The following is a 14271-nucleotide window of genomic DNA, read 5'->3' on the forward strand; positions in this document are numbered from 1 at the left end:
AAGTCTGTTTGGAGTTTGCCAAAAGGCACCTAAAGGACTCTCAGACCATGAGAAACAAGATTCTCTGATCTGATGAAACCAAGATTAAACACTTTGGCCTGAATGCCAAGCGTCAGGTCTGGAGGAAACCTGGCACCATCCCTACGGTGAAGCGTGGTGGTGGCAGCATCATGGTGTGGGGATATTTTTCAGCGGCAGGGACTGGGAGACTAGTCGGGATCGAGGGAAAGATGAATGGAGCAAAGTACAGAGAGATAATTGTTGAAAACCTGCTCAAGAGCACTCAGGACCTCAGACAGGGGCAAAGGTTCACCTTCCAACAGGAAAACGACCTTAAGCACACAGCGAAGACAACATAGAAGTGGCTTTGGGACAAGTCTCTGAATGTCCTTGAGTGGCCCAGCCAGAGCCCGGATTTGAACCCGATCGAACAACTCTGAAGAAATCCTGAAAATAGCTGCGCATTGACGCTCTCCATCCAACCTGACAGATCTTGAGAGGATCTGCAGAGAAGAATGGGAGAAACTCCACAAATACAGGGGTGCCAAGATTGTAGTGTCATACCCAAGGCGGCTTGAGGCTATAATCACTGCCAAAAGTGCTTCAACAAAGCACAGAGTTAAGGTTCTGAATACTTATTTAAATGTGATATTTCAGTTGTAATATTTAAATGCATTTGCAAACATGTCTAAAATTCAGTTTTTGCTTCGTCATTATAGAGTGTTTTTGTGCAGATTCTTGAGGAAAACCTCCCAATTTAATCAATTTTAGAATATTCCAATAAATTCAGGAAGTAAACTGAAAATTCCAATTCTCTTCTATGGTTTTCAATGAGGAAAATGTGGAATTTCGTTTACTTCCTGAATTGACTGGAAATGAAATGGATTTGACTCCAACCCTGGTTTTACTACAAATCTGTCAACGTCATCATTTAGTCAATCGATGTTATAATGCATAAAGCTCACAGATGTGATTGTTCTCATTCAGAGTAAATTATTCTAATTGAATAAAACAGAATTAAACAAATCAAATGTATTATGCACCTGAATAACTTCAACAACCTGGTTGATTCTCTGGTTGATTCTCTGCTCAACAACACTGAATGTGAATCAATCTGGTTGATTCTCTGGTTGATTCTCTGCTCAACAACACTGACTGTGAATCAATCTAGTTGATTCTCTGGTTGATTCTCTGCTCAACAACACTGACTGTGAATCAATCTGGTTGATTCTCTGCTCAACAACACTGATCGCGTCAAACTTTGCTGTGTGTCCAGGCTGTCACTTCTGTCATCAGCTACTAACACCAGTGCTGCACCTTTGTCCTTGAGACTGGATGACAGCTTCCTGCTCCCTCTTCCATAGTGAGAACACTGATGGCTCAACATGGGCTTCCTGATTATGAAAGAAAGTGTGGTTGTCAATGGTAGCCTCTCCCATTGTTTGAAGCAGTTGTAGTCTTTGTTGGCATGCATCCAGAACCCAGAGTCCAAGTCAAACCAAGATTCTTTATTTCTGAGCTCAGAGAGAATAACAGTTACACAGTGCAGTGTAGACAGTCTGAATTCCTGAAGCATTGGGTGATGAGCACACATCTTTATAGTTTCCTGTTACTGGGAGGGACTTTATTCATACAAGGACACAGGTGCAAATTGGTTTGCAACACAGGATGATACTCCCAAGAACAGGAGATTATAATAGGACAGTTTCACAAGGTTAGTCACATACTCAGTTATGTGGACACACAAACAATTAACATTTTCCATTACAGAGTCTGAACATTTTCATTTAATTAAATCATCAATGGGCCAACAATGCAAATGTCAACAATGGAACAAATGCATCACATCCAAATATCACTTGATTATCTGTAGTGCTGGAGGAATGACACACCCAGATAAACACACAATCAGAGTTTAAAAAAGGACCATTTAAACACATGGAATCTGATCTATCCTACATTTGAACACAAGGAAACTGATTTACATTATATTCAAACTGACATACTCCATATTGTCATGATGTGGCCTTTTCTGGGTATAGATTGTGGCTTCCCCCTCTCCTACACCCAGGTTCTGTTATCTCAGGTCGTAAATTCCTGGCAGAGACTCTCTCCCCCTTTTCATACAGAGAGAGACCACAGAGTGAACAAAGGAATTCACATGGCCGAACTCCTAATCTCTCCAAAATGGCAAAATTAAACTATATGTCCACCTTTGGGAGTGTGGGAAGGGTCTGTGGACACTTAAGGGACAGTTATGTTGAGTGTGTTTCATTTGGTGACCTCAGAGAGGACAGGAAACACACATAACTATGTCTCAATGTGTACATTTCTCAATTATGGGGTTTGCATCTAATTCTTGTATAAAATGAATGAGTAAAGATGCAACTATATATGAAATGATGTAATGTGATGTTAAACCTTTAATGTGAGAGAATTGTATTCCTTTAAAAGTTTAACTAAGTCATTGGTCCGTCCCCGAGGGCACAGACATGATCTGGCATCATGGAACCGCCTATCCTATTGTTTCGAATAAAAGCCCCTCCTAGAAAAAAATCCTCTTCAGACTGAGCGCTGTGATTGCGAATAGTTTAGACAACGCATACATCGGTGTAAGCTGAATACTTATTTTCCACAATAATTTGCAAATAAATTCATTAAAAATCCTACAATGTGATTTTCTGGATTTCTTTCTTCTCATTTTGTCCGTCATAGTTGAAGTGTACCTATGATGAAAATTACAGGCCTCTCTCATCTTTTTAAGAGGGAGAACTTGCACAATTGGTGGCTGACTAAATACTTTTTTGCCCCAATGTATGTACATTTCCGACTTCAACTGTACTTATCAACTGTGTGTAATGAACCCTTTTGTCTTCCCGCTTCTTTCTCAGTCCACATCCACTTCCCTTTGTCCACCAAGCCGTCATATCGGCTTAGCCCAGTAGGGAATCTGCCCTATCATTCGTTAGTAATCAGTATCTACTGTTTGTTTCTCAGTCCACACCCACTTCCCTTTGTCCACCAAGCCGTCATATCGGCTTAGCCCAGTAGGGAATCTTCCCTATTATTCGTTAGTAACCAGTATCTACTGTTTGTTTGCGCATTTCTGTGATTATTTAGTTTGTAAATAAATTATTATTTAGTTTGTAAATAAATTATTATTTAGTTTGTAAATAAATGATTACGCCAATTGGTGTATGGATGATTTATTTTAAAAAAAGTCTGGGTTCGTGCAGATAACCAACAATTTACGACGTTTGGAATGAGACTGATGTGAGGTAAAGAATAATTCATTAATATAAAACTAATTGAAAATATAATAAAATATCAGAAGAGTTACATTCGGAAAAGTATAACTTTGTAATCTGAAGTCTTTCCGTGGTGCCCCGACTTCCTAGTTAATTAAATGTACACGATTGGTTTAATCACGTAATAATAATTACAGAGAATTGACTTAATAAAATAAGTCTTCACTTTTAATGATGGCAAAGACACGACAATATTGAATTCATATTTTCTAATAAAAACACACAAATATATTTTTGAGTATACTTTACCATTCAATTTCATGTGGTATAAACAAGTAAACACATTCTCAGTCAACAATATAAGACAATTGGGAGCACTGTGTATGTTCTCTGGTGAATTTTAAGTCAGTGTGATGTGAAATATACATTTACACACAAGGAGAAGTCATTATTCTCTCCTGTGTGGATTCGCACATGTTTTTTACGCTACTGATGAGTAAAATGCCTTCCCCCCAGTCTGAATATTTGTAAGGCTTCTCCCCCATGTGCGGTCTTCTTTCAGGTGTCCTAATTGGGTAAAAACGCATTGCACGCTGGGATCAGTGGTAAGTTTTCTCCCCTGTGTGAATTCGCTCATGCTCTTTCAGGCTTCCTGACCGGCTAAAACTCTTTCCACACTGGGCGCAACGGAAAGGCTTCTCCCCTGTGTGTATTCGCAAATGATCTTTGAGGGTGTCTAACCGCTTAAAACTCTTTCCACACTGGGAGCAATGGTGAGGCTTCACTCCTGTGTGTATCCTCTCATGTCTTTTCATGTTAACTAAATGGTTAAAACTCTTTCCACAATGGGAACAGTAGTAAGGCTTCTCCCCTGTGTGAATTCGCTCATGAGCTTCCAGCTTAACTAACGCCGTAAAACTCTTTCCACACTGGGAGCAGTGGTATGGCTTCTCCCCTGTGTGTATTCTCCCATGTCTTTTCATGTTTCCTAACTGGTTAAAACTATTTCCACACTGGCCGCAATGGTATGGCTTCTCTCCTGAGTGTATTCTCTCATGAGCTTTCAGGCTTCCTAACAGGCTAAAACTCTTTCCACACTGGCCGCAATGGTATGGCTTCTCTCCCGTGTGTATTCGCTCATGAGCTTTGAGGCTTCCTAACCGGCTAAAACTATTTCCACACTGGGTGCAATGGTACGGCTTCTCTCCTGTGTGTGTCCTCTCAGGTCTTTTCAGGCTTCCTAACTTGATCTGGGAGCAGAGGTATCGTCTTGATGTTGTGGAGGTCTTTGGTTCCTCCAAGTTTGGTTTTCCTCCTGCCAAAGACAGTGTTTATATAAAAAGAGACCAGAATGAAACCTCCACTCCCCAATTTTGTGTAAATTTGTTTACATTGCTTTGCCAAGATAATCCATCCACGTGACAGGTGTAGCATATCAAAAAGCTGATTAAACAGCATTACACAGGTGTACCTTGTGCTGGGGACACTAAAAAGCCACTCTAAAATGTACAGTTGTCACACAACACAATGCCACAGATGTCTCAAGTTTTGAGGGAGTGTGCAAATGGATTGGGGACTGCAGGAATATCCACTGGAGCTGCTACCAGAGAATTGAATGTTGCATTCTCTACCATCAGCCGCCTCCAATGTCTTTTTAGAGAATTTGGAAGTCCGTCCAACAGGCCTCACAACCGCAGATCAAGGACCTCCACATCGTCTGAGATCAGCCACCCGGACATCTGATGAAACTGAGGAGTATTTATCCTTGAGGACTATTTAACAAAGCCCTTTTGTGGGGAAAACTAATTCTGATTCGATGGGCCTGGCTCCCAAGCGGGTGGGCTTACGCCCCAACAGACCCACCAATGGCTGCGCCCCTGCCCAGTCATGTGAAGTCCATAGATTAGGGCCTAATGAATGTATTTACGTTGACTACTTTCCTAATTTGAACTGTAAATCATTGAAATTGTTGTTTTCATATCTGTTCAGTATATACATACAGTGGAGAGAACAAGTATTTGATAACCTGCAAAATCGGCAGTGTTTCCTACTTACAAAGCACGTAGAGGTCTGTCATTTTTTATCATAGGTACACTTCATCTGTGAGAGACGGAATCTAAAACTAAAATCCAGAAAATCACATTGTATGATTTTTAAGTATTTAATTGGCATTTTATTGCAGGACATAAGTATTTGATCACCTACCAACCAGTAACAATTCCGGCTCTCACAGACCTGTTAGTTTTTCTTTAAGAATTCCTCCTGGTCTCCACTCATTACCTGTATTAACTGCACCTGTTTGAACTCGTTACCTGTATAAAAGACACCTGTCCACACAGTCAATCAAACAGACTCCAACCTCTCCACAATGGCCAAGACCAGAGAGGGTGTAAGGACATCAGGGATAAAATTGTAGACCTGCAGAAGGCTGGGATGGGCTACAGGACAATAGGCAAGCAGCTTGGTGAGAAGGCAACAACTGTTGGCGCAATTGTTAGAAAATGGAAGAAGTTCAAGATGACGGTCAATCACCCTCGGTCTGGGGCTCCATGAAAGATCTCACCTTGTGGGGAATCAATGATCATGAGGAAGGTGAGGGATCATCCCAGAAATACACGGCAGGATCTGGTCAATGACCTGAAGAGAGCTTGGACCACAGTCTCAAAAAGAACCATTAGTAACACACTATGCCGTCATGGATTAAAATCCTGCAGCGCACGCAAGGTCCCCCTGCTCAAGCCAGCGCATGTCCAGGCCCGTATGAAGTTTGCCAATGACCATCTGGATGATCCAGAGGAGGAATGGGATAAGGTCATGTGGTATGATGAGACAAAAATAGAGCTTTTTGGTCTAAACTCCACTCGCTGTGTTTGGAGGAAGAAGAAGGATGAGTACAACCCCAAGAACACCATCCCAACCGTGAAGCATGGAGGTGAAAACATCATTCTTTGGGGATGCTTTTCTACAAAGGGGACAGGACGACTGCACTGTATTGAGGGGAGGATGGATGGGGCCATGTATCGCGAGATCTTGGCCAACAACCTCCTTCCCTCAGTAAGAGTATTGAAGATGGGTCGTGGCTGGGTCTTCCAGCATGACAACGACCCGAAACACACAGCCAGGGCAACTAAGGAGTGGCTCCGTAAGAAGCCACTCAAGGTCCTGGAGTGGCCTAGCCAGTCTCCAGACCTGAACCCAATAGAAAATCGTTGGAGCGAGCTGAAAGTCCATATTGCCCAGTGACAGCCCTGAAAGATCTGGAGAAGGTCTGTATGGAGGAGTGGGCCAAAATCCCTGCTGCAGTGTGTGCAAATCTGGTCAAGAACTACAGGAAACATATGATCTCTGTAATTGCAAACAAAGGTTTCTGTACCAAACATTAAGTTATGCTTTTCTGATGTATCAAATACTTATGTCATGCAATAAAATGCAAATTAATTACTTAAAAATCATACAATGCGATTTTCTGGATTTTTGTTTTAGATTCCGTCTCTCACAGTTGAAGTGTACCTATGACAAAAATTACAGACCTCTAAATGCTTTGTAAGTAGGAAAAACCTGCAAAATCGGCAGTGTGTTAAATACTTGTTCTCCCCACTGTGTATAGAGAACCAGTCAAAAGTTTGGACACACCTACTCATTTAAGGGTTTTTCTTTATTTTTTAAAACTATTTTCTACATTGTAGAATAATAGTGAAGACATCAAAACTATGAAATAACACAAATGGAATCATGTAGTAAACAAAGTGTTAAACAAATCAAAATATATTTTATATTTGAGATTCTTCAAAGTAGCCACCCTTTGTCTTGATGACAGCTTTGCACACTCTTGGCATTCTCTCAACCAGCTTCATGAGGTAGTCATCTGGAAAGCATTTCAATTAACAGGTGTGCCTTGTTTAAATATTAATTTGTGTTTTTCCTTCTTAGTGCGTTTGAGCCAATCAGTTGTCTTGTGACAAGTTAAAGGGGTATACAGAAGACAGCCCTATTTGGTAAAAGACCAAGTCCAAATGGCTCAAATAAGCAAAGAGAAACAACAGCCCATCATTACTTGAAGACATGGTCAGTCAATACCGAATATTTCAAGAATATTGAAAGTTTCTTTCAGTACAGTCGCAAAAAACATCAAAAGCTGTGATGAAACTGGCTCTCATGAGGACCTCCACAGGAAAGGAAGACCAGTTACTTCATTTACTTACCAGCCTCAGAAATTGCAGCCCAAATAAATGATTTACAGAGTTCAATTAAGAGACATCTCAACATCAACTGTTCAGAGGAGACTGTGTGAATCTGCATTCTGCAGCGATACACCATCCCATCTGGTTTGTGCTTAGCGGGACTATCATTTGTTTTTCAACAGGACAATGACCCAACCACAACCAGGCTGTGTAAGTGCTATTTGACCAAGAAGGAGAGTGATGGAGTGCTGCATCAGATGACCTGGCCTTCACAATCACCCGACCTCAACCCAAATTGAGATGAATTGAGATGAGTTGGAGTGCAGAGTGACGGAAAAGTAGCCAACATGTGCCCAGCATGTGGGAACTCCTTCAAGACTGTTGGAAAAGCATTCCAGGTTAAGCTGGTTGAGAGAATACCAAGAGTGTGCAGAGTTGTTTTTGTTTTAGTCTGGGACAGCCCTATTGGGAACAGATACCAATGGGCAGATCTATTTTATTTGTTCAAACTAAACTACAGCACTTACTTTGATGTGTCAAATCTGATCCTTTCTTCTCTTCTCCTCCTCTCACAGTTCCACTCAGCCCCGTTGTTTTCCTGCAGTCCACCAGCAGCACAGACAACCTCTTCATACCCAGCAGTAACGTGCTACCAGGAGAGGCACGACACAGGGACTCCGGGAGGGCGGAAGGGCTAGCATTGTCCTGGTAACCATAAAGAGGGGACACAGACACATATCATTATGGATGCTGATGTCACTGTTGTCATCAAGTGCCTTACAGAAACCCAGACCCGGATAGAGCAAGCTGTATGCTAGACCAGACCAAGCTGTACCATCTGGTGGTCTGATCTGGAGAGACTCTTCTCTGTCTCGTCAGCATCAGGATGTTGTTGAGGCTCCCCAGAGGATCCACGATAGTCATGTCTCTCTCCTGTGTTAACGAGAACATCAAACAGATGGTAAACTTATTACCATCATCAATTATTACTGTCTATTACAGTCATAGGGTCTTATCAGAGGCATTAATATCTCTAAATTAATTGGGTGCCTTTTGTGTCCCTTTGATATTTTAAGTATAAATTATGCTCCATTATTACATTTTAAAAGCCTGTTATATATAATTAAATCTCATTTAAAAGTCCCAAAAATATATGTAGAAATGGCAGATTGACCCTTTAACAATTTATATAGTACTGAACATCATATTGAAGTGAAGAACTTCAGTAGAATGCCCCTTAAAAACCACACATTAGTTCAACAACTGCAAAGTTTGTGATCCTGTTTTTAAGACAGTACTCACTGGTGTTAATCTGATATTCTGTCTCCTCCTCTTTCACTCCCAAAACGTCTTCCTCCTTCACCTTTACTGAGATAGAACCTTTTAGAGAGGAAGAGGAGGGTTTCTCTTCTTTCCCTATAACAGCCTCCTCTTCCATTCCGAAAGGTTCTTTCTCTCCTTTCACTGTAATATCCTCCTCTTCGTCTTTCACGACAATGTTCAGCGCCAGAGCATTTTTCTCTCCTTTCACTGTAATATCCTCCTCTTCGTCTTTCACGACAATGTTCAGCGCCAGAGCTTCTTTCTCCGGACAGCAGACATCATCTTCTTCAGCAGGGGATGAGTAGTTTAATGAGCTCATGGTCAGGGATGTTAGCTAGCTAGTTAGCATTAGCGAATAGCCTAGTGCTAGGCTCAGTATCAATCTTTAACAAATTTGCAACTTCAAAAAGCAAATTAGGTTCAAGTTAACGTCAACTGAAATGTGTTTTATACACTGCGATTAGCTAATGTACATTAACATGGCCTAAAACGTCAATCTTTCAGTTTTATGTTGTCTAGCAAGCTATCGAGGTGGTTGAAAGAGTTGGGGCCTTGTTGTTCCTGAAGAAGCGTCCCGTCCAGTTCATCACACGTCACACAAGAAGAGTCAACTGAAAGACGCTCATCGCCATCTGCTGACTGGAGTGGGCAACGCAGTTTGGAAACAATAGTTACAACACTTTTTGTATTGGAAAGAACGTCATAATTATTTAACAATAAGCTGATATATTTTCTCTTACGTCTTACAACTAATACTTTCCTGTACACAGACGTAGAAGTGTAATATGAATATGTAGATGATGAATAAATTCCTCCATGAATAGGAAGTGTTAATGTTACTGTTAATTTTGTATCTAGATGTGACCATACTATTCCCTTAAAGCTACGCTACAAAGCTACAACAGGTGTAGACATTACCATAAAATTCTTACTGACAAGCCCTTAACCAACAATGTAGTTAAGAAAAATAAGAGGTAGGAAAAAAAGTTACACAATAAAAAAAACTATACAGTGGCTACAGAGTCAATGTGGAGGCTGTATACAGGGGGTACCGGTACAGAGTCAATGTGGAGGCTGTATACAGGGGGTACCGGTACAGAGTCAATGTGGAGGCTATATACAGGAGGTACCAGTACACAGTCAATGTGGAGGCTGTATACAGGGGGTACCGGTACAGAGTCAATGTGGAGGTTATATACAGGGGGTACCAGTACAGAGTCAATGTGGAGGTTATATACAGGGGGTACCAGTACAGAGTCAATGTGGAGGTTATATACAGGGGGTACCAGTACAGAGTCAATGTGGAGGTTATATACAGGGGGTACCAGTACAGAGTCAATGTGGAGACTATATACAGGGGGTACCAGTACAGAGTCAATGTGGAGGCTATATACAGGAGGTACCAGTACAGAGTCAATGTGGAGACTATATACAGGGGGTACCAGTACAGAGTCAATGTGGAGGCTATGTACAGGAGGTACCAGTACAGAGTCAATGTGGAGGCTATATACAGGAGGTACCAGTACAGAGTCAATGTGGAGGCTGTATACAGGAGGCTATATATAGGAGGTACCAGTACAGAGTCAATGTGGAGGTTATATACAGGGGGTACCAGTACAGAGTCAATGTGGAGGTTATATACAGGGGGTACCAGTACAGAGTCAATGTGGAGACTATATACAGGGGGTACCAGTACAGAGTCAATGTGGAGACTATATACAGGGGGTACCAGTACAGAGTCAATGTGGAGGCTATATACAGGAGGTACCAGTACAGAGTCAATGTGGAGGCTGTATACAGGAGGCTATATATAGGAGGTACCAGTACAGAGTCAATGTGGAGGCTATATACAGGAGGTACCAGTACAGAGTCAATGTGGAGGCTATATACAGGAGGTACCAGTACAGAGTCAATGTGGAGGCTGTATACAGGAGGCTATATATAGGAGGTACCAGTACAGAGTCAATGTGGAGGCTATATACAGGAGGTACCAGTACAGAGTCAATGTGGAGGCTATATACAGGAGGTACCAGTACAGAGTCAATGTGGAGGCTATATATAGGAGGTACCAGTACAGGGTCAATGTGGAGGTTATATACAGGAGGCTATATACAGGAGGTACCAGTACAGAGTCAATGTGGAGGCTATATATTTTATTTTATTTATTTTTTTTATTTTTTTATTTTACCTTTATTTAACCAGGCAAGTCAGTTAAGAACAAATTCTTATTTTCAATGACGGCCTGGGAACAGTGGGTTACGACAGATTTGTTTGTACCTTGTCAGCTCGGGGGTTTGAACTCGCAACCTTCCGGTTACTAGTCCAACACTCTAACCACTAGGCTACCCTGCCGCCCCATATAGGAGGTACCAGTACAGGGTCAATGTGGAGGTTATATACAGGAGGCTATATACAGGAGGTACCAGTACAGAGTCAATGTGGAGGCTATATACAGGAGGCTATATATAGGAGGTACCAGTACAGAGTCAATGTGGAGGCTATATATAGGAGGTACCTGTACAGGGTCAATGTGAAGGCTTGCTCATGTTTCTTGGCCCAAGTCTCTTCTTCTTTTTGGTGTCCTAGAGTAGTGGTTTCTTTGCAGCAATTCGACCATGAAGGCCTGATTCACACAGTCTCCTCTGAACAGTTGATATTGAGATGTGTCTGTTCATTCAACTTTGTGAAGCATTTATTTGGGCAGCAATTTCTGAGGCTGGTAACTCTAATGAACTTATCCTCTGCAGCAGAAGTAACTCTGGGTCTCAATAAAATGCAAATGAATTACTTAAAAATCATTCAATGTGATTTTCTGGATTTTTGTTTTAGATTCTGTCTCTCACGGTTAAAGTGTATCTATGATAAAAATTACAGACCTCTACATGCTTTGTAAGTAGGAAAACCTGCAAAATCGGCAGTGTTTCAAATACTTGTTTTCCCCACTGTATATTATAAAGTATGAAAAGGCTTGTTTGTTCACATGTCATGAATTCATTATGACATGATATTTGTATACGTTTTTTTAAGACTTTTATTATGTAATAGATCATATGGGTTGAAATGGGTTGAAAAGTGTTTTAATCTGCGTTTTAATCTGCAAAATTGTAACTATTCGCCTACCTCCTCATGCCTTTTTGCAGACAATGTATATAGACTCCCCTTTTTTTCTACTGTGTTATTGACTTGTTAATTGTTTACTCCATGTGTAACTCTATGTTGTCTGTTCACACTGCTATGCTTTATCTTGGCCAGGTCGCAGTTGCAAATGAGAACTTGTTCTCAACTAGCCTACCTGGTTAAATAAAGGTGAAATAAAAATTAAAAATAAAAATTTGAAAAGTATGAAAATCAAATTAAATATTATTTGTCACGTGCCAAATACAACCGGTGTAGACCTTAGTGAAAAGCTTACTTACAAGCCCTTCACCAACAATGCAGTTAAGAGAAATACTTAAAAAAAAAAAAAAATAGTTTTGTTTAAAAAAAAAGATGCACAGCGCCCTTAACCACTGGAGTCTCTTCACTGTCTGATCTTCATTCCTACAGCCTTCATCACCGTCCCTGGAGTCTCTTCACTGTCTGATCTTCATTCCTACAGCCTTCATCACCATCCCTGGAGTCTCTTCACTGTCTGATCTTCATTCCTACAGCCTTCATCACCGTCCCTGGAATCTCTTCACTGTCTGATCTTCATTCCTACAGCCTTCATCACCATCCCTGGAGTCTCTTCACTGTCTGATCTTCATTCCTACAGCCTTCATCACCATCCCTGGAGTCTATTCACCGAGTAAGTAAAGATAGTTTAAGAAACCTCTCCCATTCTACTTGTCTATTATCTTTGTTTAGAAATAGTCATTTGTGTGACCTAATGATTTTCCCTACAATTTCTTTTAAGGATTTAGAAATATAGAAAATGTAGAACGAGGAATGTCTGGAATATAAATATATATAGCTGGTTTACAATGTATATGATGGTGTGTCTAGACATTATGGACCGTATATGAATATAAAAGGTGTGTACAGTAGTAGTTATATAGGATGAGCCTTGACTAGTATACAGGGTGGAGTACTGGGTGGTAGACGGCTAGTAACAGTGACTAAGTTCAGGGCAGGGTACTGGGCGGAGGCCGGCTAGAGGTGACTATTTAACAGTCTGATGACCTGGAGATAGACCACACATTAACCACACAATAAGTATTGTGGTGGCAGCATCATGTTATGGGTATGCTTGTCACCGGCAGGGACTGGTGAGTTTGTCAGGATCAAAAGAAATATGAAAGGAGCAAAGTGTAGACTTTGTATAGGCACTGTACAGCCTTAACTGTGGAGTGACCCTATAAAATGGGATATCAGCCAACTCAGTGACAACTACAGAACACAACAATGTATAGTTAACACAAATATTAGTCTCTTAGCTCTTATTGCAGAACTTTGACTGTGGTACATCACCTCCCCAGTCAACCTATTGTGTGTATTGAAAATTCATATAGGACTGTACAGCTAGCTATACTGATCAACCTATTGTGTGGATTGAACATTCATATTGAACAGCCTTACCTATAGAGTAGCACCACCACCCATCAGACCGTTCTCATCTTGACTTCAACGCCACAGTGTATTGTTGCTGTAGGAGTTTATGATTAATAATCCTATTTACTTCAAGCCCCACTAAGATGTCACCATACTATTCCTTTAAAGCCCCTCTGTCAGATATAAATCATCAGAGTGGGAAACCAACTGACATGGAAACAATGTAGCAAATGTATCACTATCAGAGGGGTGTATTATGACATCAGATAGAACTACTCAGACATTCCAAATATCACTTGATTATCAGAGTGTATTATGACATCATATAGAACTACTCAGACATTCCAAATCAGGCTTCATCCATATCATGAAGGTGGATATTGATCCAACCATTTCAAAAGTAATGACCAGGCTGACGGAAACAGGTTATGCCTGAACAATTTTATAAAAGCCGACAAACTATATGTTAGTTCGTTTGACATGGTGGGGACTTTTTGTGTCGGTAAAAATGTATAAGCGAGAAATGGAGGTGGAAACTCCTTTATGAGCAAATATTTATATAATAACCATCACATCTTTGTTAACTTGGAGTCACGTGATGATATGTTGTGTGGTCCTCCCACTACGACTTGGGAACCCATGCAGTTTATTAGGCTACAGATGAAATAAGTTATGAACGTCACAGGGTGGTGAAAGTGCACGTGATGAGCTTGATGCTCCTTTCCAATACATTTTGATGGTCTTATTCTGGTGACATGATGATCGATGCTTAGCTGCCATTTGACAAATAAAATAATATTGCTCTCATCCATAATAATCTCATCATGTAGGTAGCCTACCAACACTGTATCTATGAGCTGCTGGCTACAGTGCACGGGACAAGAGAATTTTTGCTATATAGTGCAACAGTTTTGTTAAACCATCAGTAGAGTTGAAAATGCGATAGAAACCATTGGGAATTCAACAACAAAAGTTATTTATTTGTCACG

At 40.8% G+C, this 14271-nt stretch overlaps 1 protein-coding gene across 1 annotated transcript in view; it reads right to left on the reverse strand.

The window, feature by feature from the left end:
* Positions 1-14271, reverse strand: part of LOC118940234 (uncharacterized) — a 40299-nt gene that overhangs the window by 10942 nt on the left and 15086 nt on the right. The window contains 2 exon segments of the mRNA XM_090194340.1: positions 3857-4563; positions 7957-8134. Coding sequence (XP_090050466.1) covers positions 3857-4563; positions 7957-8134 — 885 coding nt within the window.

This window comes from Oncorhynchus mykiss, chromosome 13, assembly GCF_057628025.1.
Source record: "Oncorhynchus mykiss isolate SJ-2025 chromosome 13, ASM5762802v1, whole genome shotgun sequence".
In the NCBI taxonomy this organism is placed as follows: domain Eukaryota; kingdom Metazoa; phylum Chordata; class Actinopteri; order Salmoniformes; family Salmonidae; genus Oncorhynchus; species Oncorhynchus mykiss.